The following is a 26,971-nucleotide window of genomic DNA, read 5'->3' as shown; positions in this document are numbered from 1 at the left end:
AGATGAAGATCCACACACAGGATTATTATTATTTTTTTAATAAATTAAATGAGGCTTATATCAGGGTGTAGGTAAGACTGGCAATCCTCCCCATCCTTTTTTTTTTTTTTCCCCCTTTGATTAGATTGTTAGGGTTTTTTTGTTTTTTTTTTTTTTTTTTTTTTTTTTTTGTGTGTGTGTGTGTGTGTGTGTGTGTGTGTGTGTGTGTGTGTGTGTTATTGTTGTTTGTATGGGTTAAAAGAGAAAATAATACCATTCCTGCTCATAGCAATCACCTCCCTTCCCTTCTGTGCTGTTTCAAACCCTTTATTTACTTCATGCTCTCCACCACCAGAGAAATTTCTTCATCAGTATTTTTCCATTACATTCATTTGTGGATTCACTTAATCCAACTTGCTAGTTTGTTTCCTTTCCACTTCAATACTCCAATAACCTCTTACTTCTGCACAGATGGGTGTAAATGGATTACAGCCTCAGAGAGGTGACAGACACCGGAGCTAAAAATTCATGAGCTAGCCAGATCGGTCTGAAAGCGAGAGCCACAATATTCCAATCTGGCAGAGGCTGTTTGTAGCCTGTAGGAGAGAAGAAAGTACCAGCTGTTGTAATGCTGAGTAACATTTTAGGCTTAGACTATCTGCATAGTCAGATGCTACAAAAATAAAGCACAATTGCAATCCTCCCATGTTACCTTTATGAGAGGATAAAGACACAAACATTATCAGAGTTTGAACCCAAACTAGAATTACTGTCTTTGATAAAAATCACTGTGTCCTCAGCCTCTATGTGACTTATAATCACTGTAAAAGACACATTTACCTTTAATAGCACTAGTTTTGTTAGCACACACTCTAACCAGACATCTGTCCATATATGCTCATGTCATAAAGATGGAACATGATACAAAACTATGTGCTTCTGTGCCATCTTTATTTTACTACAAAAGCAAACGTGAGATAAATTATGCTCAAATAAACTGCATCTTATTTAAAAGTACATGAACTCTAATGTGAGTAAAAGTAAAGGCCTGTCTTAAAAGGTTTACCACTGTAGCTGTAAAGAAATAGACATACTATGCACGTGCGAACAGCAAACAAGATGAAAAACATTTTAACTTGCTGTTTCCATTAAAATGAAAAATAAAAAAAAACTAGTCAAGAATGAAAAAGAATGCAACTTGTACTGTGTGAAGATTGATACCATTTGAAACAGGTGCAAAGCAGATGTGAAACACTGCTGTTCTGATAGCATTTGATTCCCACTTTGAAAGCGCACAGATGACAACACAAGGTTTAAAAAGCAAAATAAACTACCATCTAAACAGTACTTGGGGGGAAATTGGTCCCTTATGTTTAAAAGGTGGATTAAAACAAAGATGAAACAAAACAAAATCCTCAAAATAAAAATTCACAGTAGTGAGTCCTTTAATCCCTGAGAAAGAGGTGAACATTCAGTAATGTAAAACCATTTTGAAAACACAATTTGAAAGCAATAAAAAATAATAAAAAAAAAAATTAAAAACAAATCAATCACTTCTACTCCCTACTCCAATACAGTTTCTTCCATTTGCTGGATGAATGTCATATTTCATTGTCTACATTATTTTCCAAATAACTGCATTGCTTTATTGCATTTTATTCAGATGCTGACCAGAAAATAGTTAAATTAAACAACCACCTTGATGAAGCATTAGTATTTCATGCTAGATCGGAAACTTTATTACATATCAACGTATATATTTGTAGAAATTATGACACTTCAAGGTTGTTCCTTCAGGTAATGTAACTATGAAAATAATTATGTAGAAGATGTGAATCACACTATTCCATTGCCTAAAATGTCTGCATCGTAAGATAAAGATTTAAAAACAGCAACTGAAACGCAGCACACTTCAAGATTAATTTGCCTCTGAGGGAGCAGACAATCCTAGCCACAGTCAAGAGCAATGGCATCTCTGCAGGTAGTCACTACTGCCATGAAACAAATTCACCCACTCTTTTCTTTATCTAAAAATGAATGCGATGAGCATAAATCACGCAGGATCTTGATGGCAATGTTTCTTCCCCAGCCACCATGCTTCTTGGGAAGGAAAAGACACTGTTTTAGAATCAGTCATACCTGGAGTGACCTGTGCATTGCAAATCCACTATTTACAAGTATGGAGTTTGCTTTTTCTGTCTTCACAAAAAGAAATATGAATCAAACCTCCTTTGAAAGCCAACTGGACAAGTAGAAGCTTTTAGAATACTTTAGAATACAGATTTCAAAGCCTGTGAATATTTTAGAGCTTTCTGACTTTCACGAAAATCTAATCACTTAAATGCATTTTCAATTGTCATTTTCACAGATTTCATACTTACTAAATGTTTACTATAAATTTGTTAATAACTAAATAATTTTATCCTTTTTTTTTTTTTTTTTTAATTTCTTTATATGTTTGCTCAGTGGAAAATTTATCCTCCAAAATCAATCCTCTGCATGTAAAGAAGAATGACAGATCTAGTATGTTGTAATGAATAGGAAGAAAGGAAGTAATGGATGTGTAAATACAATCTTACCACTCCAGATTGCTTGATAAACCATAGAATAATTCCAGAAGATGACTATGCTGATGGGAACAGTAGAGTATTAATTTATTTGCAATACTGCACAAACACATGGAAATCTGGGGACTGCCCAGATTTATGAAGTCCATAACTATTAGTTTCCCTAGATGTTTTTCCAGCTAGAAAATTCCATGGAAGTGGTCAGAAAACACTGACATTGAACTTGTGTGGTCTGTTGAAAATTTCCTTCCATGCCACTCTTTCTGAACATCTATTTTAAAAATATATCTATTTTAATATATTTTAAGCATAGCAGTTTGAAAGCAAAAATAAAAAATAGTTCTAAGTTTCTAATTAAAAAAAAAAAATGGTTCTAAGTATCTCTAACATTTGATCTGAATCTCTTGTTTCTAGGTACTTGTTTGCTTTATTCCCTTCAGAACTCCATTGATGTTGCTACTCTGGATGCTTATTACTAAGCTTCCTTTCTCGTTATGCAAAAAACTAACTGCATGACCAACTAGACTTGGCTATACAGACCTATTATCTTGGCAAGAAACCACTCAGTGTTTTTACCATTTTTCCTCCCTTAAATAAATAAATCAAACAAGAACACAAACAAACAAATCAAACCTTATGATTAGTATGCCAGCAAGAAGATAAAAGGGTACTTTTTTTTTTCCACAGCACAAATAGAAATGTCTGAGAGTATCATTCTTTTAGTTACTGATGCTTCTTGATATTTTACTCATGTGATACTTCACTACTGATTCTTTGAGCTGCTGTGCAAAACCACATCTACAATTTCAGGCTTTTATGCAGCACTTTCTTTTCTCTTGCAGGCCTGGGTTTGCCTTGGTTCCCTCCAGCTAGCACAGAGTGCTGGCACTCCACAGACGTTACTCCATGTGTGGCAGCACACAGAGGACCATTCACACCCCAGAGAAGCTAGCTTGCTCATGCATTTTCTCCCCAGTACACGTTTGAACTCACAGATGGTTCAGCACATCTCCATGGGGTTCAAGTTACCCAGGTCTTAGTAGTCATCAAGGTCCACCAACAGGACCTGGCACCAACAAGGGTAACAAATCCCCATAAGCAAGAAGAAAATTCTGCATAGTTCAGACAGCATTTTAACCTGGAAAAGCCGAGTTGAGAAGAGCTGAGTAATAATGCTAGACATCCAAAAGTGTCTAACACCATTATGCTCTTTTCAAGAGACTGTGTACAACAAACACAGACCTCCACAGTTTGAGTGTTTGTAGCTGCAACAATATCAGCTTTCATTTTCATATAATGTGGACAGAGACAGTTCAGCTTATTTTCCGCTAATTCAAGTGTATATTGGCTGTAGAGAATATTGTTTCTTTGTATAATCAAATAGCCACCTATAAAAATGAAGCCATTCCATTCTTATACAGATTGTCTAACAAGTACGACTGGTACATCACCTTTACCTGTCCACTGTAAACATCTTCAGATATTTCTAACATAACAAGTCACATTTTTTCCAGTTTCCAAGCCTGAACATTACTGAATGTTTATACACTAAAAAAGACCTTAACCTCAAGTTAAATATCACCAGTAAGACTTATCAGAGTAGCATGTGAGTTCTGCCCGTTGCCATGTCATCAGCAAAGAATGCATGGCATTGCAGATTTTCCATCTCAATTGTCTTGTCCTAAAATCAACTACAAACCCCAGAACTCTTTACCACATTCTGTCTCAAGTTATTCTCCTAAGTTATAGCTTACACAGATGTAAACAACAACCCTAAATTTGGCTAATGATGCTATTCTGCTGGCAGAGTATCACAGTGACTGATCTTCAAATAACTGGACAATTACAAAATTTTCTAAACCATGATGAGGAGATTTGATAAGCCCCTTTTGTTAATGGATTAATTTAAAACCACAACAAACAACAAGAAGAAAGAAAGAAACAAACAAGAAACAACAATCAACTATCCACATACTCCACAAAATGAGAACAATCCAGGAGCTCAGACACAAGATTTTTCAGGATAAGGCAGGAAGACTTGGAGTCTCTTACAACAGACTTGGAGACTTTGATGATACGTGCTCTTTCACCACACTCTGTGAGGCTATTTGCTGATATTGACAAACTAAGCCACACATTTGATACTTTTAGTCTTATTTGATAATATTTGCAGAAATAGCACTACATAGGCTGTCCTCATCAGCACACTTCCTCTGTTCTGAAATCAACCCACCTCTTGACTGTTCAGCAGCTAACTCCGTTGCAGTAAACCTGTAAGTGTACCATGGAAACTGCTGAGCATTCCTGACTTCTTCAGCTAAGAGCTGTGGACACTGATACATCCAGAAGCTAAACTACTTGGGAGACAGACATGGAAATAACACTGCTTCCTTGGATAGTAACCAGCAAGTATTGAATTCTTTTCAGGCATAGTTTCAGCAGGAAACGTGGAGAGTATTGCTGTCTTAGAAAACCTGAAAACCTGTAGTTTCTTTCTCCAGAGATGAGAACTGACTTTTAACTCCCTCCAGGCAAATAAAGGAACTGAACTTGAGACTACACATTCTCCCATCACTATAGGAATATCTGCAAGAAAAATGCTGAGGAAAATATACCACTACATCTCCTTTACAGAAAGAGTGTTAAAAATGGAGCTCCAGGGTCATTGTCTGCAAGAGCTGTCTACTACAGCTGTCACCCTTGCTGTGGCTTCCTAAGAAGGATACAGTGAAGGATTCACATTTAGGTCATCTTTTTTTGGCTGCTTGCAGGCCAGCCCATTGCCCCGTCCTTAAGCAGGTCACAAGTACGCAATAAATCAAGGCACTGAGTCCTCGGAGTCAGAGTTCTTAGTCATTCTGCAGTTGTCCTAAGTGTTAAGGGTTGAAAATTCAACCTTTCTAGCATCCTGACTTCTTTCTAGAACTACTCTTAAGTCACTCGAGTTAAAGTACAAATTCACACATTGTAAAGATGGATTTCTATGACCGTACCAAACACAGTAACTATATCAGAGATCCAAGGTTGTAAAAACTGATGGACAGGCCTCTAAGCCAACTTTTGTATCATGAAGTCCAGGACAAGTCCTACACTAGAAATTCAACCTGAGAAACAATTTGAATACTTTTTTTAGTTATTCTGTGTCCCTATTTAACTGCCACACCAGGAGGACGTTAAAAAAGGAGAGCACAAGCAAAGATACACTTTTGTGACACCCTTCTTTTAGTAAGCACATTTGTTACTTACAGTCATCCAGGGGGATTAACAGGGGTTGTATTACAGTAATTCGTGTAGCCTGTCATCAGCTACTACAGTAAATTACATTGAGCTTAAATACAAAATAATAGAGAGAAAAAAGACAGCTCCAAGTAAAGAAGAAACAGTAATTGCTTTTTTTTTTAAAAAAAAAAAAAAAACAGTAATAATAAATGGTTTACTGCAGTCAAAATGGGAAGGGGAAAACCAGGAGGTAAGAGCAAAACTGCATTCTCCTTTGAAGTATCATTTTTACAATCTATTTCCTTCTCTTAGGAGTTTTAAACATCAGTTTTCAAAGCACAGTTTAAAACTGCTAGCAAATTTCCAACAACGGTCTAAATTGCTATGTCCAAAGTCAGGAGCTTCACAGACAGCAGCTCTTTCTGAATAGTGCACTAAATCATCTTTATTTTTCCATTGATAAATTCCATGTTGTTAATAGGTGTTAATCACACCTTCATCAGTATGCAGAGTGCCTTCTATTGTGTAGATGCTGATTACAGGTAATTTGGCAGCTGCTATAATGTGTTAGCTGCTTCAGCAATGTAGAATATATAATGACAGCTATACTTTCTGAATTTTTATTTAATCACAAATGTATTTCTCGCTACAAACACTTCATCTGCGTGAAAGCTAGTCACAATACTCTGGTATTAATGCAAGAGCAGAACAGCATGGTATGCTCTACAAGTAGACAGGATGGTGTAGTTTGGGCTAGCTGGCCAGAAATCAGTCACGAGGTTAGAAGTGAGGATTTTGCAAAGGTTTGAAATCATAGCCCTGGAAACCATTACCATCCGTACATTTTTCTTGGAATATTTTACCTTATGAACACTTGCTGTAGAAGTACAACTATCAGAATCAAATAGCATTCATGTTCTACAAGCAAAATCCTCATCTGGAAAAGATACCAAAGAGAGATACAATCTTCAACAGAGTTAAACCATATTTGACCCTGTAGCGCATTTAAAATTAACCGCTTTAGACAATCTCAGAAGATAACAGGAGGAAGAATATTTACTAGTGCATTTTTATTCAATTAGTATTTTAGTCTTTCTAACTAGCAATTGAAACAGAGGAGCACAGAGAAAACAAGGGGGAAAAGGAAAGCAGCTTTCCCTGAATCTATTCACCAATTTCCAAATATAAGAAATTTATTTTCTTCTATAATTTGTCGGGTTTAAACCTTTTTTTTTTTTTTTTTTTTAAACTTACAGATTTGAATATGTTCTACTTGAAAACAGTTGTATGTTAGCTTTGATCTATGTTAAAGAGAATAACTTCACACTTTCTTACTGGTCGCCATTACTTTCATTAAAACAGAAGAATCAAAATATACTCCCCAATTCCGTTATTCTAACCACTTCACTTAAAAATGATATTTTACCCTTCCAGACATACAATTACAGAACACATCAGTTTTAGATCAGCTCTGCACATGATCAGGACACTGAATAGCAGAGTAGGCTGGTAAACTGAATGAAACTAGCTTGTTTCTCTAGCTGTTCAAAAGAAATCATCAAAATGAACATGCGGTGCTGAATGTCTCACTTATAAGGGTTATAACATTCTTAATATATGAGGTGGACAGATTTTCAATCTATGTGCCCTAAAGCAGCTTGTGATGTTGTGTTTTTTTCCTTCCTTGGCAGAGTCAAATTTATTTTTAAGAGATTTTTCGTGAGACAGTCCCTCATTATAATGTGAGAGTGCAGTGTCTTGCTGCTGTAGATTTAAGTTCTGCCCGTTTGAAAGCATTATTACTTTCCTCACATTGCAGAGCAGGTTTAAAAAGAACAATAGTCTCTAAAAATAAACATAACAGACTCTCAGGCAATGTCAAATGCAATGGAAAAAGAGTGATGAGAGTTCTCCAACATGAGTTTTAATGAACCTTTTTCCTCTGTTGTGTCAGTGCAAGTATCATTTATTTTTAAAGCAATCGGTCACAGCTTTCTGCTAGAATGATGGCCTCTTGACTGATTTTGCCGAAGTGCAGAACAATAAGGAATAATAATATTCCCAAGACTGAAGTCAGTAATGAACAAAATCTGAAGTCAGCTGAAACAAAGTACTGTATTAACTTGTCTGTAAAGTCGTGAAGTATATGGGCTCTAAGTCTTCAGACCACAAGACAGAAGCCAGCCGCTAACTAATAAAGATAAGGAAGAAGTAATTTTCCCTGTAGACATATTATTCCATAATCACCTATCACAAGACTGCACCATCCCTTACCCCTTCCAAAAAACAAACAAACAAACAAACAACCCAGTCTCTATAATTTCTTTGTTCCTCTCCTGGGACAGAAAGGGGCTGCTTAAACAGATAAATCCAATAGAAAATTAAATGTTGTTAATACACTGATTACTTTTACAATATTGTAAACAAACTGAAGAAAGCAAATACTTACTGTTTCATAAACAAAAACTAACCTGTGTTTAAATACATAAAGAGAAACCATCATAAAAAGCCATGATACAGGCTCATAAATAACCAATCTGAAGAAGATTGGTTAGTCCAGGTACCATCAGATGGCTTAAATCACAAAAAGAAGTGCAACAGACCAACTAGACTTTTTCATCTCAGAATCATTTTACTTTAGACACCATCCTCCTTCATTGTTGTTGTCTTTTTAAAAGAATTTGCTCCTAACTGCATCTATAATCAACTGTTATATCCTAAGAGGTGTTTGAAATTAAACTTTTTTTTTTTTGCACAGACAAGACTGATTCCCTGCTTGTAAGCATTCAGGGCTAAAAACAAACAAACAACAAAACCACCACCAAAACAAACAAACAAAAAAAAAAAGAACCACCAAATAAACAAACATGATAACGTTGACATAGTTGTGCCTCTAAATAAGCAAACTTGTCCTTAATACTGACAACATATGCTTGAAGAGATCACCCAGAGCAGAGACATCCAACTAAGTCTGAAGGCATTGCTGTATTGTGGTTTCAAGCACTATTTTAACTGCCCAGAATTCCCTATGTGGGGAAAAAAATCCCACAAAATAGTAATATATGTGGACAGATCTTTATGTGTAGATTATCACATCACAAGTTCAATACCCAGTAGAGTAAGGACGGGCACTGTTCTATGGAATCTGACTGGGTAGAAAAGGAGGCAGGTGGATGGAACAGTTGTTTCTCCACTTCAGCAGAAAGTGCATAAAATGAATCAGAAAAATTCTGAGACAGACAGAAAGAAAAAATCATCTTACGGGCTGCCAGAGCTTTGCCATGAAAAATTTGACTCCAGCGGACTGCCATAGTGTTGAAAGCTGATATATGTCAGCCAGATTCATCTTCCTTGTTCCTAACTGTTAGTGCTCTGAAATCAGACACAACACAAAGCACTGCTGCAAAACTCTAGCAATACTTTATTTTCATATTTCTTTGGCTGCTTAGAACGAAGAGGGAAACCGACAGTTTTCCATGACATGTTTGCTTGGGTAATCTGGAAAATTTAACGTACAACTGAAAATACTTGGGCGTGTCGAGAGACCTGTGTGTAAAAACTCTCACTTTTTTTGGAAAACAAACTTCTTCCTTCTCCTCTCAAGGAGGACCAGTACAAGAATGACATCACACAGTTGAAATTGTAAAATAATCTCAACTACCTTATCCTAGGAAACAGGCACGAGTAAACTGCTCCCCACAAAGTCTACCAGACAACAAAGAGTTTTCAAGAAAATTCTTTAAGATAAAGCTGAACATTAAAAGCAGTCAGAATAATTAAAAGTCTTATGGTTCTTACATATCACTTTTTTTCATCTACAATTGAAAATTGCTTTACAAGGATAGTTTTCCTAGCTGTATCTTACAAATAATGGAAGTCAATCACAAGGAAATGAAATAAGCTAGACATGGCAAACAACCAAAAAGCAACAAGCCTCAGTTCCTTAGGTCCACGCCAGTACTTGGACATTCACACTATGTTCAGCAAGAAATGGGTAGATATTTGGAGAAAGGTGTATTTCTTGTGCTGACTTGGCTTCTCAAAGAACATTGGGTATTCTTTTTTCAACACATTTAAACAAACTAAAAGATTTACAGATATAGCTTGGTGGTTTTTAATTATTCTGCATCAGTATTCCAGCACAGTCTTTATACAGAGATTTTACGCAAAGTAGCTATGAGCAAACATGGCACAGTAAGGTGTTAAGAATCCTTGATCCTGCAAGAGTCTCTATTTCAATTTTCTCCTGCACAACTGCAAGTTGACACATTTTCTAACCTTTGAAATAAGCTAGGCTTTTCATACTAGATTATGTTTTCCTTTGAGAATAAGTACAATAATCGGCTTGTTTCTACTCATAGGCTAACTAGTCTATATGAGGGAGATGGTATTTATATACAAGAATGCACACACCTGCAAAGTCTATTGTTCTAAGAATTGCTTCTCTTTTTTCCCCCCATCTCTTTGAAATTCTAAATCATCCTTATCTAAAGTTCAAATAAAATTCACGAACCTATTTCCATTCAAAATTGAAGTATTGTTTCAAAAAGACACATCACTGAAACCACTTAGAAGAAAAGGTCTCCTATTCATATATATATAAATTCCTTACACGTGCAATGCACACTGACTATTACATCTGAATTATGGGGCTGCTCTGAAAGTTATGCCTACTATTTTATTATTTTGGCTATTAACATCAGAGGCAGGTGGTGGTACGGCAGAAGAGGCTGAGTATTCCCACCAATATTCTGCAGCATGTTGTTGTTGTGTGACAGACAGCAGGAGAGGGGCACTCTGAAACAATGGCATCTGACATGAAAGCAGGCATGAAGCAAAAGTGTGTCACTGAAATCCTCCATGCAGAAAAAGAGCACCATTCATCAATACTTGAGAACATTTATGGAGACCAAACGGTGGAAGTGAACGCAGTCAGTGGTCCATTTCAGCAGTGGTGAGAATGACAGTGGGTCATCCCCACTGGTGCAAATTTTTATGAACGCTGCACGCAGTTCTTGTTCATTGCTGGTAAAAGAGCATAGATAACAGTGGTGGCTATGTTAAAAAAAAGTCTTTCAGAGGTAAGAATTTGCTCAATCCAAAAGTGTTATTGTGCTCTTTGAATATGTTCTAGTTTCCATGGAAATAAATAGGAGGCATTACTTTCAGAATGACCTATGTATGCTTACAATCCATGAAGTAAATCTTAAGCTAACTATTAATCTTTATTTCACACTTCCATTTTAAAGCTTGTCTTAGATTTACTGTACCACTTTTTTCTTTTCAAAGCTATGTATTATTTCTAATACACCACTATGTTTTCCTTTTCTTTGAAACCAGAAGATACGGGTTACTATATTGACTTATAAATACATATTGACTTTCTATACTGACTTACAAAGCACCATGTAAATTGTTGGCATTCCGCACTAATCAGAAAACAAATTCAGGGCTGTTAGCAAGAACCAATGAAAAATTGCTTTTATTTCTGCTCAAGTTTTCATAAATATGGCTGTACTGTGTAAAACACTTAAAAAAAATTATACTCTGTTAGATTAATGCTACCTGATCTTATTTTTAGACCTATAGGAGCTTTGTAAGCTATTGCTAGGTTAGCTGCCTATATTAAATATATAATATTATAATATATTATTTTTAATATATTTTTATATATATAATAATAATTTTATATATATATATAATATATATTCATATATATATATATACTCATATATATATATGAGTATATATATATATATATATGAGTATGTATATATATATATACATACATATATATATATTCAGATATATATATATATAATAATAATATTTTTATATATAATTAAAAATTATATATAAATACTAACTTATTTCTTTTACCAACAGAAAAGACATAGTCATCAGTGGCTCAAACTCAACGATACTGCTTTAAAATATGACATGTATGGTTGAGAAAAGGGTTTGGGATTGGCTCCTTATAAGCCTTGGCCTCCTGACAGATTTTTTTTTTTTTTTTTTTTTCCAGATAACTGTGATGTTGGGCAGGGCTTGGTAATGGCTTTTATTGATGGGGTACTTCATTGCAGGGAGAATAGAGATTTGAGAGGTTGCTTGGAGCACAAAAGAGGACATGAAAGAAGACACAAAGGTTGGTGCTGGAAACAAGTCAAAAGAAACTGCGTGGCAGATGGTATCCCAGAAAGGAAGGACTCTATGGTAAGATTCAGATGTGAAAGAAAAAGTCAGCCCAGATGGTGACTGACAGCACTGATTACAAAACTCAGTTCCCATTGAAGGCAATGGAAGCTTTATTCCAGTAATGAGGATGGATGCCTATGAAGACTCTTTTTTTTTTTAAATCTTGTTTTCAATGTTTTCCCAAAGAAAGACTCTGCAAACACCTGTGTGATTGTATAATTCAAGCCCTGACATCCAGACAACAAAACAGTTGACAGTGTCATACTGTAACTCGTACATAAAAGCACAGAATATCAGCATATATGTATTTAGGAAAAAGAGAAATAGAACAGTTTTAAATCTATAACAGACCAGTGTGGGAGCAGGTTTTAGCAAATAAGCATTCAAAACTAGATTCCAAGAGAGTTCTTTGAAAATACCTTTCCCATCTTACATGTACTGTTTTGCATTGGCAAATTCATATCATGCTATTCACTTGGAGGGAATAAAAAAGAGAGAAGAGAAAAAATAGGAAGAAAGAAAGAACAGAGAGAACAGCTTTTGTCTTCACCAGTTACTGTCAGCAAACTATTAAGCGGTACTCTGGTAAGCACCTGGCAAATCCATGATCAGCACAGCCAACAGAATCCTAATGAACAAGGTTTCCTGTAAGTAACCCTACTGAGGACAGAGAAAGAAAACATTTCTCTCTTTCTTCTTATCCAGTTATGCCACACATTCTTGTGGTAGGTTCTATTCATATTGAAATCCAAAATACAGTTTTGATATCAAACAAAGCTTAATACCAGGAAAATGTGAATAGTGTGCAAAGAGCAAAATACCATATTCATAGCTATTGGTACCCAAGAGTACAAGTTACAGGAAAATGAGTGTAAAATTCTGCAGACATCTCAGAGTAAATATTTTCACACCACAAGCTCGCCTTTATATGCAATATAGGCAATGTAAGTAAATATTTCCTCTCAGCTCTAGAAAGCAAACAAACAAACAAACAAAAAAACACAACAAAAGTCCACAAACCCCCACCCAGCTCCACAACCACAGACAATACCATCATCTCCAATATAGCACGTTCCTTATTACATTCTGCCATATTCAACATGTTTTATTCTGGACAAGAAAAATTGAACACTATTAACAGGGGAGAAAAAGAGAAAACAGTTATATAAAAAGTAGGGTAAGCATGCGGAAGTTCTGGGAAACTATTGCTACCAACAGAAAGGATGGAGAGAGGGGTCAGTGCCTACATTAAGACCAACTGAAGCTTTGAATCTTGAAATCATGTTTTTGTCTCCCACTGATATTAAATAATGCACCAAGACACAGATTGATAATAGGAAAACGCACACTGCTATGGTTACACCTAGTTTAGGATACTCTCTTTATTGGAGTGCCACATCTCAAATTCACTGTAAAGCTGAAACACTGGATCTCTATGACATTTACTTTTGTCACTGACTTAACAGAAAATTCTCTAGCATTCAGTAACTCACTCAAATTCCCTAATGTTCCACAACTTGATTTTCCACCAGCATCTACTATAAATGACTTTAGCTTACTCATTATTAGTATGACTTTTATAAAAGTAATATGAAAATGTCCATCTAGACAACTATTTGTTTCGGACAACGATCAACAGCACATCATAAGATATAAATACATAGCAAACAAGCAACTTCACTTCCCTACTTTACTTCTCCAGTCTCTAGCAACTGGTTTAAGGACTTCACTAGATAGAGATAGTGTCTTTAGCATTAATGCATTTTTCTTTGATGAATGCCTTCAATTGCTTCTTGCAGCCACACAGACTTTTAATACCTACAATCCCTGGTTCGGAGAGCTCTGCAGTTTAATAGCCTACTTTTCAAAGACCCCTGCCTGCTATTCGTTTTGAACCCAGCACACTACTTAATTTGATGTTATTATTCCTATTGAAAGAGAAAGTGAACTAAGTGATCTTTGCATATATTTTCCATGTTACTCTCTTCTACGATACCTCTATCGTGTTTATTCTCAGTACTCTCTTCTCATCAGTCACTCAACAATGATGCCTTTACATAATTTAGTCACCCTTGATAAGCATCTTTTCCACCCCATCTGTGATGATTATGATTGCACCAGAATTGCATACAGTATTTCAGAGTGCAAAATGAATTTACACAGTAGTAATAACATGTTATCCTCTTTGAAATGAAAGCTAACATTTTCATAAAACTAATATAAGCATCGAGAGCTCTTTCCTGAGTAGCAATTACTACCTCAAAAGTTATTGCTGTGTATGTAGAAGTAGGATTATTTACTTCTGCATTCACCTGATTTTATATAAATATATATATATCCACATTTTATTTCAGAGGGCTTGACAAAGTAAGATAGAAGATTATGTTATAGCAGTAATATCCTGCCTGTATCATACCCCAGATTTCTCCCTTGCCTTTTTTTTTTTTTTTTTTTCCCCTTTCTATCCATTACAACAAATCTTCCAAACACCAACCATTGATCCCACAGGTCATTGGCTTCTTCAGAATAGATCACTTCAGTTTCCAAGTACAGCAAACTCAAAACTCAAGAGTTATTTTCCTTCCTGAAGATTCTTCTGAAGCAATTTGAATGAATCTTCCAGGATTTGTTTTATGCGTTCTCTCCTCTTAAGTAGCTTCATGTTTAAGATGTTTTCCAACCTCTTGGGCATCTCAGTCACTGCCAAGTCACTGCTCTCCTTCAGGAGTTGGGATTCTTAATTTCAAACACTGTTTTTATCCCTCTTTTATAGTTAAGAGACCCCTAAATTGACAGAAGAAATTGCTCTAGGGAGGAGTACGTTCTGTTTCTATTAAGGACATTTGCTGAAGTGTAGTTTTGGACTACGAACAGTCAGCTTTCAGCTCTCTTTTTAAAAGGCAAATTTAACAAAAACTACAGCTGTAGCCTAAAGTTGCTAGTGAAACATATTACATTATTTGGGTACCTAAAGCACTGTCAGACTTTCAAAGTCCACTGCCTCTGAAGCATGAGCAAGGCCAATTTTACTAAGATTTCTAGATTTGAGGGGCTTTTGTTGCTGGTGTCTTGTTCTGCCCATAATGTTAACTCCGGAGGAGAAACTGCTCAGAAAAGCAGGCTAAAGTGAACTCCTGAGACATATTCAGGATGTAAAGATGACGACATCCTTATTTTTGAAAAATGAATGAATGAATGAATGAATAAATAAATTCAGTATGCTCACATTCCAACACAGCTCTCAAAGAAAAATGCAGCAAGCAACACTCCCTACTTCAAAAAGGAAAAGAAATATAAAGTTACCTGTGCAACAATTAATATAAAGTTACCTGTGCAGTAATTAAATGTGTGTAACTTTTACAAGAAAAAATTAAATTCAATGTTTTTGAATGAACTTCTGGGAAATTATCTGCATTACAGAATTCTCCCAGCCTGCACCACAACGAGCAGCAGTTTCCCACTCCCATGCCAAAGCCTGAGGTGAATCATTCTCGTGCTTCTTGGTCTGAAGTACAGACTCCCTTATGGCTATATCCTTCAGAACTCAAATGCTGCTTCAGTTCTGCCCAGCCTCAGCAAACATCTTGAGAGAGGTCACAGCCTCCTCTTAAGAGCAGCTTCAGTTTGCGGTATAAAATTATGAAGCATGCTTTATTCACACACAGCTTCAATTCACTACAACGTTAAAAGCCCACAGGTCATGTTTGTATGATGCAGTTAACATAAAACTAAGAGCTTATTGCAATCAAAATAAATGGATCATTAATCCAGGGTATTCCAAAGCAGCTTTACTAATACACTAAAATAAATTAGAATAGAGAAGCAAGGTTGCAGTTAGCATGTCTTCAAAAAAAAAAAAAAAAAATAGTAACTCAATAACAGTACATGCCAGAGATTCAGATTAGAGACACATGCAAGGAGAGGCATAGGAAACACAAGAACAACGTGACTTAGAAGCACCAGAAATACATTTAACGGGATACAGAAAGGAACTATACGCCACTCTTCTTCTGGCTGTATATTTTCCTTTATTTCACATTTCCTTCTCATCCCTTCTATCCTAACACTCTGGCAGGTTTTCATTCTTCATTATCATGAAAAGAGAGTAGCTGGTCTCTAACAACCAGATCAGTAAATGTGAGGTTAATCTGTAATATGAAGAAGGTTACTCAGTGGAAGAGAAGGTCAATCGCTTGATTTTTTTTTTTAAATCACAGATCAGGAGAAAAGCAGGTTAGCAAAGCATGTTGCAGAGACAGCAGCTTGGGGCAAGTTTTTTGGAACAAACTCGTTTACTGTCTCCTACACAAATGGATCATAGGAGAGTCCATCATATAAAGGGCAGAAAGGACTGAAAGGCAGATTGGAAAGAATCAAGAGTATAAACGATACGAGCCAACATCTCTATTGCCCACACATTGCAAGGCTTAGAAATAGAGAAGAAAAAAAAAGTTCAGTAGATCATCCAAAGTAGTCACTGTGCAAAAACTGTACATAAAGCCAGCCCACATACAATCTGTGCAGAAAGAGGGACTAGAGGAAAAAAAAAAACCCAACCACATATGAAACGTCCACATTTATTAAAAAAATGGAAAATACCAAAGACACTTTAGGCTGCACTGAATTTATATCCATAAACATACACTTTCCCCACATATTTGCACAGCTTCTAAGATTGTTAGGACATGCTACATTAAAAAAATACCCTCCCTCCCAATGCAGGAAACAAAGCAATGGTCTCCTCAGCGCCTCCTGTCTGTAAACAAATGCAGGCAGAATCACAGAACGGTTTAGTTGGAAAGGACCTTTAAAGGTCATCTAGTCCAGCTCCCCTGCTATGAACAGGGACACCTACAGCTCCATCAGGTTGCTCACAGCCCCACATACTTACACATATGTACTTTTATAAAAGACAAAAGGCACAGTGAAAGCCCACACTAAAAAGCATTTCTAAAGAATTTATTCTACTAACAGTTTTTTTAAAATGCTCTCAAGAAGAATCTCAACTCTCTATGTTTTGCTTAGGTTTTAAACTTGATTCGGTTGGATTTTACTCATATAAATCACAGAAGAAATGTTACTAATTCACAAGGACAAAGGAGAGTCTTTCAAGACCTCCCATCTGAACAGGTTGCAGTGTGAGGCAGTAAGTACATGTTTCCTGGGCTCAATCTCCTGCGTTCATTTGTCACGTGCATCCATTCCAGATGCAGAAGCAGGATGCTGCTTAGCATGATGCCACTTCCATTTCCCTTCACCCATTATAAAATACGATTTTTCAGCATTGCTTCTGAAGGAGACATCTGTTGTTTGTCTTGAGCATTTGAAGAAAAATTTCTATTTCCCTTGTTCATATTGACGTTGCTTCAGTAAATACACCTTAGTTTTTTATGACTGCACTGTCACTCTAAGTGGAGCCAGGAAATGTGCTGCAGTGCCTGGAATTCCTGAACAATAACTAGATACAACCCCAGTCTTAGAAAGAATAAGACTCGTTTGTAATAGCAGCTCTTTGTAAAGTACTTCTTTATGCTTTGGTACGGATGGCTTAAATAATGTCTTGGCATCTTTAATAGCTCTTGATGACTCCTCTCCTCAAGAAGTGAGGAAATAGGGAAGAAGGGGAAACATAGTATATGGTCACAGATCATGTTCCAAATCAAATATATACAGCAGTGCTGCAGGAACACTTTTCTGTGAAGCTTTTGCATGCAATCTTTTAAGTTTTCTGATAATTTTAAAGCCATCCCAAGTACTTTTTAATGTCCATCTATGCTGTGACTATAGCCATACTGTAATTTCAGTGGAGAATTCATTATTGTATCATAAAAGCTCCAGATTTACATTTTTACACTGAGTTATAATTGCCAAATTTGATCAGCAATTTGACTGTCACTTCAGTTTATACTGAGCCATTCTGGAAAAAACAACATGCGTTCAAGCCTGTCATTCATTTTGAGTCCATATCAAAAGCAACATAAAATGTAGTCATTTATCAGAGCCTGAAATGCTGCAATATTTTCTTGCAGTATGGCATTAATATGTCTCTTTCATGCATTTTCCATGCTAATGTGAAACTGTTATTCAGTAGAAAAAGCAATCTAAAAATTTCCAGGATTTAAGCAATCAAAATAATTTATCCAATCATCAAATAAGATTTAAAAACATTAAAGAGACTAAAATGTGTTCTCTCTCCCTGCTCCCCATGAAAAAAGCAACACACAACACACAACCACCCTACAAGAAACAAACAAGGAGGAAAAAAAGCAAGAAGCAGTGGTGTACTGCTACGCTGAAAATGAGAAGTCTTTCCCCATTAAAGGATGACAGGAGGCATTCTGCCATTCATATAGAAAAACAATATGAATAACTGCATTAAATCCTGGATTATATTCTGTGTAGGACAGATTCAGAGCTGGTGAGACGGTGAAGAATATTAATTCTGCTTAAATTTAGGTAATATTTGCCATCTCTTCTAAAGTAACCTTGCTCTGGAGAATTACTACTACACCTCTATGGACTTCGTCAGAGACTGCAATAATCTTGCCAAGGGTATAGTTAATCTGCTCAGAAGAGAGATTTCTCTTGCAGGAATCTGCTCGAGTTAGCTGTTATAGGAAGAGATCTTACAGAAGGAAACACCGCAGACCTCACAGGTGCATGTGCACGTACCTGACTTTGCCTACTCTGACACGACCACATCGAGCCACACATTACAGTACACGCACAACCGCTAGCCCATGGACTGAATGGCAGAGCGCAACAAACTGGCTGTTACAGACAGTTATGTTATCTGATGCAAAACTGGGAGATTTAATCACAGTGAGGCAAAAACACATGGGGTGAAGCACTTTTCTCACACTACAGAAGCTGCTAGAGTTGCAGGACTGCATGTGGAGAGCCTCTACTTCCCAGGCATCAGCTCTGAACAGAGAGACAGGGAGCCCTTATGCTTCCCAATCTTCACCTACAAGCAGAACTTGTACACTGTGATTATAAAGTGTTCTTTCTTGTCCTAAACATTTGTTTACATGCTCCTAGTACTTAATTTATAGAACACCATTTTCAGAGAGCAATAATAAATAAATAGGTTAAAAATTCCTAAACAAACTCATCTATTATTCCACTTGTATTCTAAGTTCAGGTATGAAAAATTATGCTTCTTTAAGCAAATGAGCACCTTAAGTTATTCTGATAAATCTACACTTACACACTCCAGTGAGCAATCCAATTTCCAGAGCACCCTGTTTTAACACGAGTGTCCTGACCAAATCCTAGTTCAGATAATTACTCTGCCTGGCTACATCTCTTAGCATCATCGCATCCTGTCATAAACTGCTGTATAGCATGGAAGCAAACTGCTAAAATCCCCACTGCATTTTAAGCTCAGAATCAATGGCTTATCACTGATTGATGAAACATTTAAATCGTAAAGGCCAGATTTTCTGGTCTGCTATGTCCCATTTACACTCTAAGTTCATCGTTTTTTACAGACAGCAATGGGCTGAGTGCAGGGAGCTGCTCTGGGTGAGGCTCCCATGAGCTGCCATTGGTCCCAGATCTTCCCACTCCATGCAGTTTGCTGCTCGCAGGGTTCAGAAGAACACATGCAAATATTCTTCAGCTATGTCAGGAAAGCGTCCTGGCAGACGACAATCGGATGAAGCATCTGCCAAATGCTGTTATGTCCTGTCACCAGAGACTTGGCTGACAGTTTCAGGCCCTGGATGGTAACCAACAGGAGATGGGGGGGTTGGGGGGGAACGGGATGCTGTAGCTGTCTATTAAATCCATGTTTCAGCCAGTGACTGCTTGCTAAAGCGAGAACAGATCTCCTGAAAACATAAGAAAAAGGGGGGGATAGGGAATTCCTTTTATAAGATCTGCCAAGAGATTTGAAAATGGCAGCGCAAGACAGTGCCATACCTGTGAAACACTGCCTAGAGCAGGAACATGGCAGCCCTGACCAAAGAAGGAACAGGCATCCAGCCTGGAGTGGCATTTCTGATGTTAGCTGCACATACACCTCACCATTTGTGTTCCAACAGTTCTAGCAGGTGTTTGCATTGACTTAGAGGCATATCTTCTCCTCTTTGAACATAGATGTGAAAATTAAAGAAATGAAGGTAAAAAAATTTGAAAGAGAAGCAGGACACCCTATTAAGCTCAGGGTTCCTTCCACTCCTTCTCCCATGAAGCAAACTTCACTTTCCAAGCAGACATCCTCAAGCAGGCCTCTCCCCAGCAGTTTTTCATAAAGATGGGAGGGATTTCTCTATCAAAGTCATATTTTGACAAAGACTGCACAGCCCAGCCCATCACCCCATGCTGCTCCTTCAAACGTAGCAATTCTCAAAAAGAGCTGGAAAGCAATGAATCACAATAGAGCCTGACCTTAAAAACCAGTTTACACTGACATTCTCAGAGAGGAATTGGTACAGAAGGTTGACATCTCCTGTTAAGGCCTTTCCACATTTTAAAGAAACATTCAAAATTGGCAGTGCTATTTTGTTCAGCTGAGGTAATTTTGTCTCATGACTGTGAGGCACATTTCTGATAGATCTAAGATTTTCAGCTGCGGATTCCTGAGCTGCACTGTATTTAACTTGTCAAGCTCTGAATTAATTTTGGTAAGCCTTATCTAAAGTAACCAAACATGCCTGCTCCTGGCCTGGGTCCACCAAAATAGTTAGCATACACTCAGATTCGCTGAAGTCAATTGCTATAAATGCCTGCATCAGCATATTGCGAGATGAAGAGCATAAGTTACCTGCCTGAGCATTAAAAAGAAAAGATAAAAAGAAAAAAGAAAGAAAAAATAATCAGAATTGTTCTTTCTTTCTTCTCTCCAGTCATGTGTCTGCACACATGGGCTGTATCTCACAGAGCCACACATGCAGGGCATGGTGCAGCCCAGCTCCCAGCCACAATGCACCCAACAGCATGCTATGGTTCTCTGGACCCAAACACAAGAGCTTCACTCCCCACACAGGGAGGTGAGGAGGTCTAGGAAAGCAGTGAGTGGCATCATGCCTGGGGAGGGGATGAAGCAGAGCTTGGTGTTCATCCCTCAGCAGTGAAGGTTCCTGCATCCCACTGCTGAGGTAAGGGAATGGAGTCCCCACTCATCCCTGCAAAATATCCACATGTTGTCCTGCACACAGCTTTCTCAATCTGACATTTTCATTCCTATGAATCTGAAATGACTGTGCTTTAAAAATATGGCTGCACACAATAACAAGTGAAAACACATTACCAACACGAAGTTAAATCAAAATACTACTAAATATAAAAATCAGCCCATTTTATCCTGCAAGACACATTCTGTTTAGTAACATTGCTGAAAATTGATAGGTATTAAATTAACCACAGGAGGGCTCCCTCTGGTATAATGAATACAACAAAACATACTGTTAATTGCCAAAAATAATATTGTATCTTAAAACTAACAACAGTTTCAGACCTCAAACGATATTTTCCTCAGTAGGCTCCAATATTTACAGGGGAATAAAACTACACATGAACAATTCAGATTAAAAAAATTGAATTACATAAGTGTTAACTGTCTGACTGTTAAATACTTGGTGGCAAAGAGACTGCCAGTGCACTGCCTATTGAGGCACCACTGCCTATCTAGCACGCAGTGCCCTGTACAGGGGCCTGTGGGCAGCCACACTGGCATGGCAGCAGAGGGACCTAGGGATCAAACGGGGACTGAACACACTGGAAGCACACAGGAGAGGGATGAGGACCTGCCTCAAACAGCACATGCACAGAAACTGAGGCATTGTCTTATCAATAACTCTTATTTACTGTCAGCCACACACTCCCCAAAATAGTAAAAGTTAAAGTCAGCAACAGTCAAGCAGCTGCTTTTGTAGACTTTGTCACCCTATTTACTCCTCTGCTAGCAAAGAAGCAAAACTCTTCTACCTTACAGGTTTATGGTGAAAGCAACCAACAGTAACCAAGACAGTGAAACAAACACCTACACAACCAGCCAACTTCTGTCAGGGCACTTATAGGAAACAGGCACCTAACCATGTCCTAACCCAGCCATGCTGAGTACAGCAGTTTGGAGCTGCTGAAATTAACTGGAAAAGCATTGGAAATACAGTGATGGAGAAAAAAAAGGAATGTTTCACTTCTATCATTCAGCAGTAAAACTGACTGGCCTAAGCAAGGCACCCAGAGTGCACCAGCAGCGAACAAATGGAGCTGACTGTCCCCCCAACAGCCATGAACATAAGTTCAGCCTCGGGATAAGTGTGAAATTTCATTTCGTTCATGGACTTCAGAAACTAATGACCTCTGCAAGATAGATTTCAGTCCTAAACCACCTCCTGGATTCAGAAACCAAAGCGGGTGCTTCCACAGCTACCAGACCTGGAAGCCATATCTTGTGCCTGTTTTCCAACCTGCACATAGCCAGGACTTGTCACAATTACATTCTTACTATCCTGATGAGTTGGTTAGACACATACCTCACGTATCCTAAGAGAAAGACCTAATCATCAGGCTAACAAGACAGAAATATGGGATTCACAGAACAAGGGAAGGAGAGCATGACTCCATCTGATTGAACAGAGCCTTCCTCTGGCAGGATGCCTGCATTTTGATCTCTGTTTTGGGCACAGTAATGCAATGGAGGGGAGAGGGAGGGGGAAGAAAAAAGGATAAAAAGGGACAAACGCAGGAATAAAAAGTGCAAACATCATTAGACTTGAAGTGGTCAGGCAGTTGGACTCTGTGAGCTTTGAAGGTCCCTTCCAACCTAACTATTCTATTCTATGAGAGCGTGAGCTGCAGTCACAGCGTTTCCCATGGAAGTGCCTGAAGCAGAAGGGTGATGTTGCACGCAACACTGCACCAGAGCATAAGCAAAACAGGGCAAGAATTCTACCTTCTTATACAGTTGTCAGGAATTACTTCACTAGACTGACTGCTCTCCTTTTTCAGCCAACAACACTGGCATCCCATAAAAGCAGGCACAAAATCATCTCGTAACACTTTGCACCACACCTATTTTATGGGCACTGGAAAGCTGCAGTAGGAAATTCCATTCTACTACATGAAGTTCTTTTTCACCTACTGCGACTGTATAAAAGGGCAGGTTACAGCCTTACTGCAGCCAGACAAAGCAGCACTAACTTCAGATAGCAAGTAGCCAGGTTTGCACTAGGATTACATCCTGCTGGTGGTACTGTGCTGTTCCCGCAGCAAACTAAACTGAAATTAAAACCTTTATCAGCATATCCTAATCCCTAACCATCATGCCTTGAGATTGTGTCGAAAGAAAGTATCAAACAGGATACTAGTATCTCAAGTAATATCTCAATGACAAAAAAAAAAAAAAAAGTTAAACTATAGAAACTGCCATTGAAACTTAAGGATACTAAAATGTGATAAAGAATTTATAAGGCTTCTTTAATTTCAATTTCTTTTATTCCTATAGAAGACCGGTTGAAAAAGAATTCAAACAAATTTTAGAAGTTAGGGGGCATCTGACATTTTTGTCTGTACTGTGTTACTGTCAAGCAATATTTTACAGCTCTTTGCTCCATATAAGGCAGATCTTAATCTCCGGCTCTTTACTTTTGAACTTCACTTCAAATACTGTGCTAAACTAAGCCCCAATAACAGTATTCAAAATACACTGACCAAACTTATCAGTATCACAAGCGAAAACCTTGGAAAAATATGTTAGGCAAAAATGAAGTTTGTACAAAACACTCAGGTCAATAATGCACAGAGCACTAACGTACGCAATCAGAATCATTAATGCTGCCTGAAATTAGCATTGTCAATAGCATTTTTTTTTATATATCTTATAATCTGTCCTATAGAAGAAAAAAAAGAGCTCCTCCTCTCAGAAACAGACAGAATTTGCATAATGACAAAAAATATCTTATGTAACTTCTTGGAGCACGACTTTAAAGAAGAAAAAATGTCATCTGATGTTGCTATATTACAATTTTTAGGCAACGCTAAAGAGCACAACTGCCCTCTCTGAGGCACTGGAACACATGGCACCCAGGGGAAACTGCTCACTGACACAAGCAGACTACGTGCAGCACACAGACTACTTCTGAACCCTGCTGTCAGGGTCACCATACTTCAAGCAGCTGCCACCATCCCTTTTTGGCCAGAGCCACAGCAGGCACCCATGGGGCTGGCAGAGCCCCATTCCCAACCCAGTTTGGAGACATCTGTTTCAGCAATGCTTCGCAAAGTTTCGCCCTCCCCTAGTCAGGGTATTGAGATTTCACTGCATCACCTCCTCAGGAACACCTGATGATCAGAAACACCATTTAGCTGTTATTAAAACAAGAGGGCAGTAATTGTAAAGGTTGCATTACTGCCAGCAGTAGAGCAGAGACACATGTTCAGTATGCAGTTAATACATTAACTCATGACAGCTCTGTCCCTCTTCCATAGTCATTACATCCCATAGCAAACTGGCTGCCTCGTGCCTTCACCTGTGGACCTGGGTAACCTAACACTAATTCAGCAGAAGCAACAAAAGCCTGTTACAGTTCCAGTGGGATTGACCTTGAACTGATGTTAAGTCACTCTACACAGGGAGTAATGGTATGCCAAGGGCAAAGTCAGAGCCTCAACACTCAGTGCAGTCATTCACCTTCAGATAAGAGGGGAGAAAAAGTTATCTATTATGATGTTTCTAATGTGATCTTCTCTGTTAGTATCTTCTTTCCAGCATAGTCTCAATGACCGCCCTCTTGTGATCTATTTTATACTTCAGAGAGTTAAATTCAAAACTTGCATTGCAACCTTCATGCCTTGCATGCACTTTGGGTTATGATGCGCGCACCAAAAGGCACAAGAACCACATCTGCATCGTGCTCTGCCTCTGACAACCTGCTGTCCTTAGAGGGCATGACATATTCAACACCTCAGCTCTACTACTGACAGTAGAACTACACTGGAATCAGCTGCAAGGTTCAAAGTTTCATTGTCAATTTTATTGCTTTCCCATTAAACTAAACCCATTTCTGCTTAATTAGCATTCAGGTGAGGAAGAAGAAGAAAAAAAAGAAAACGAGTGAAAGAAGACCCTTTCAGAAAACTTAAAATTTAAATGTTCTTCATTAGTAGAATGAAGCCCTTCACAGATGTAAGAATACCTTGGAGAGCAGCAGCTGAGCATCATTTTATCCGGCAGCATTTCTTTTTTTGACACTGTTTTGCAGTGATGCTAGCCAGTCACACTGTACTTAGGGCTCAGACTGGCACACATAAAGTTCACCTAATCTCAAGGCATACTGCTCTTAGAAGAGCCATGCAACGAACATGAAAACGATTACTTGTATTGAACACTTCAGCCTTCCTAAATCACAATGTAAATCAGATACGGTGAAGACTACAGCACGCACCCTGCAAACTAATGACAGATACTTGCAATCAGGTATAATTTTCTTTCAGCAGAAATGATTTCCAACTAAAGTCTAGCACCTGACATCCACTGCATATTAAAACCCTCAGAAGGACAGAGTAAATTGGGAAGCTACCCTTCACATCTTCCTGTCGTAATTAGGGTATCCTCCATTCAGCACATTTCATTACTAAACTGATGACACCTCAGAGGACTAACTTCTAGCAGCTTACATAAACAAAAAAATAAAGCATGTTGCTGTTCAGACGAAGCAAGTGACTTAAACAGTCAGCATGTGGAGAATGTGCTATACACTCAGGTATTGACCCCTGACATTAAGACCACTAACGCACCAAAGTGACACACGGTGCTGCCTAATGCACTCCACCATCAAGGCGATGTGACTAGAAGATTGAGCAACTTCGTAATTTTTTACTAATGACCTATAAAACATTTATATTGTATTTAAATCACAATTACAGTGCTGGTGCCAAAGTGCAGCAGTGTTGAGCAGAACACACACAAGCTTTAGTAAATTGCAGGCAGGGTTTTTAAAGCACTATGATGTTACAATTCCCTCAAACAAAACTTCCCTCGATGCAGGTCTCACTGTGATTTACGAGCCGTACAGAAACCCAACGAGAGAAAGAACAACTTCATTGGAAAAAACAACAACAACAACAACAAAAAGAAAAAACAAGACAGAAAGCAACCAGCATCTTATGTCAACTACCGTTATTAATAAGGGTGAAAGAGGCAGTTGTAAACTGGGAATATTTAGAAGCCTGGTGTGGCATCAATCTGAACAGAAGTTACATGCAGAGCACTTGTAACGGGTCACACTGGTAATGTCCAAAAGATTGAAAATTAAAAAATAAATAAATAAGTTTAAAAAAAAAAAAAAAGGCTGTCGAACACACCTTTGAGTTTTCAGTGGAAAGGAGAGCGCTGAGTTGGCGAGAGGGATGGTGAGCATCCAGTCACACACCGCCAGACAAACCAAAGTTGGGGGCAGAACTCCGCTCCTCTCTGCACAACCCGCTGCCTTCACCACAGCGCTGAACTCCCCGCAGCCCGCATGCTCCCACCCGGCACCCCACGCTCGTGCCCGCAACTTTCACAGCCCCGGCCCGCTCATCCCGGCTACCTGAGGCTCGGCGGGCTCGGCCGGCTTCACCAGGTGCTTCTCTCTATAGAGAGACCAGAGGCCGATGTCGGGCAGGAAAATCAGCGCCGCGGTGAAGAGCAGCGTCATTTGCAGAAATCTCTTCTGTTTCCTCTTCATGGCCAAAGCCGGGCTGCCGCCGCGGGGCCGCGTCCTTCCCTCCCCGCCAGAGAAACTTCGCCCGCCCGCCTCACGCCCGCCCGCCCCGCGCCCGGGCGGGGCCGCCCCCCGCGGCGGAGGCGGTGGGGCCGGAGCTGGCGGCCGCTCTTCTCGCCCCGGCTCGGCGCTGAGAGGCGAAGGGGCCGCCCCCGCGGGAGCGCATGGAGCCACCTGCGCGCGGAGCAGCACGGCTCGGCGCGGGGCGGGACAGCGAGAAGGAATTGGATGGGGGGAATAAAAAAAAAAAAAAAAGGCAAAAGAATAACAATAATGACACAAAGCGCGGCCGAG

General features: G+C 38.5%; 1 protein-coding gene across 1 annotated transcript in view; it reads right to left on the bottom strand.

The window, feature by feature from the left end:
- Nucleotides 1-26,641, bottom strand: part of GALNTL6 (polypeptide N-acetylgalactosaminyltransferase like 6) — a gene marked incomplete at both ends in the record, with an annotated part of 424,708 nt that extends 398,067 nt beyond the window's left edge. The window contains one exon of the mRNA XM_079534806.1: nucleotides 26,504-26,641. Within this exon, the coding sequence (XP_079390932.1) occupies nucleotides 26,504-26,641 (138 nt within the window). The remainder of the gene's footprint in view (nucleotides 1-26,503) is intronic.
- Nucleotides 26,642-26,971: the final 330 nt, after the last annotated feature.

This window comes from Tetrao urogallus, assembly GCF_951394365.1.
Source record: "Tetrao urogallus genome assembly, chromosome: 4".
Classification (NCBI taxonomy): Eukaryota; Metazoa; Chordata; class Aves; order Galliformes; family Phasianidae; genus Tetrao; species Tetrao urogallus.
This window is presented reverse-complemented; position numbering and strand designations above follow the sequence as displayed.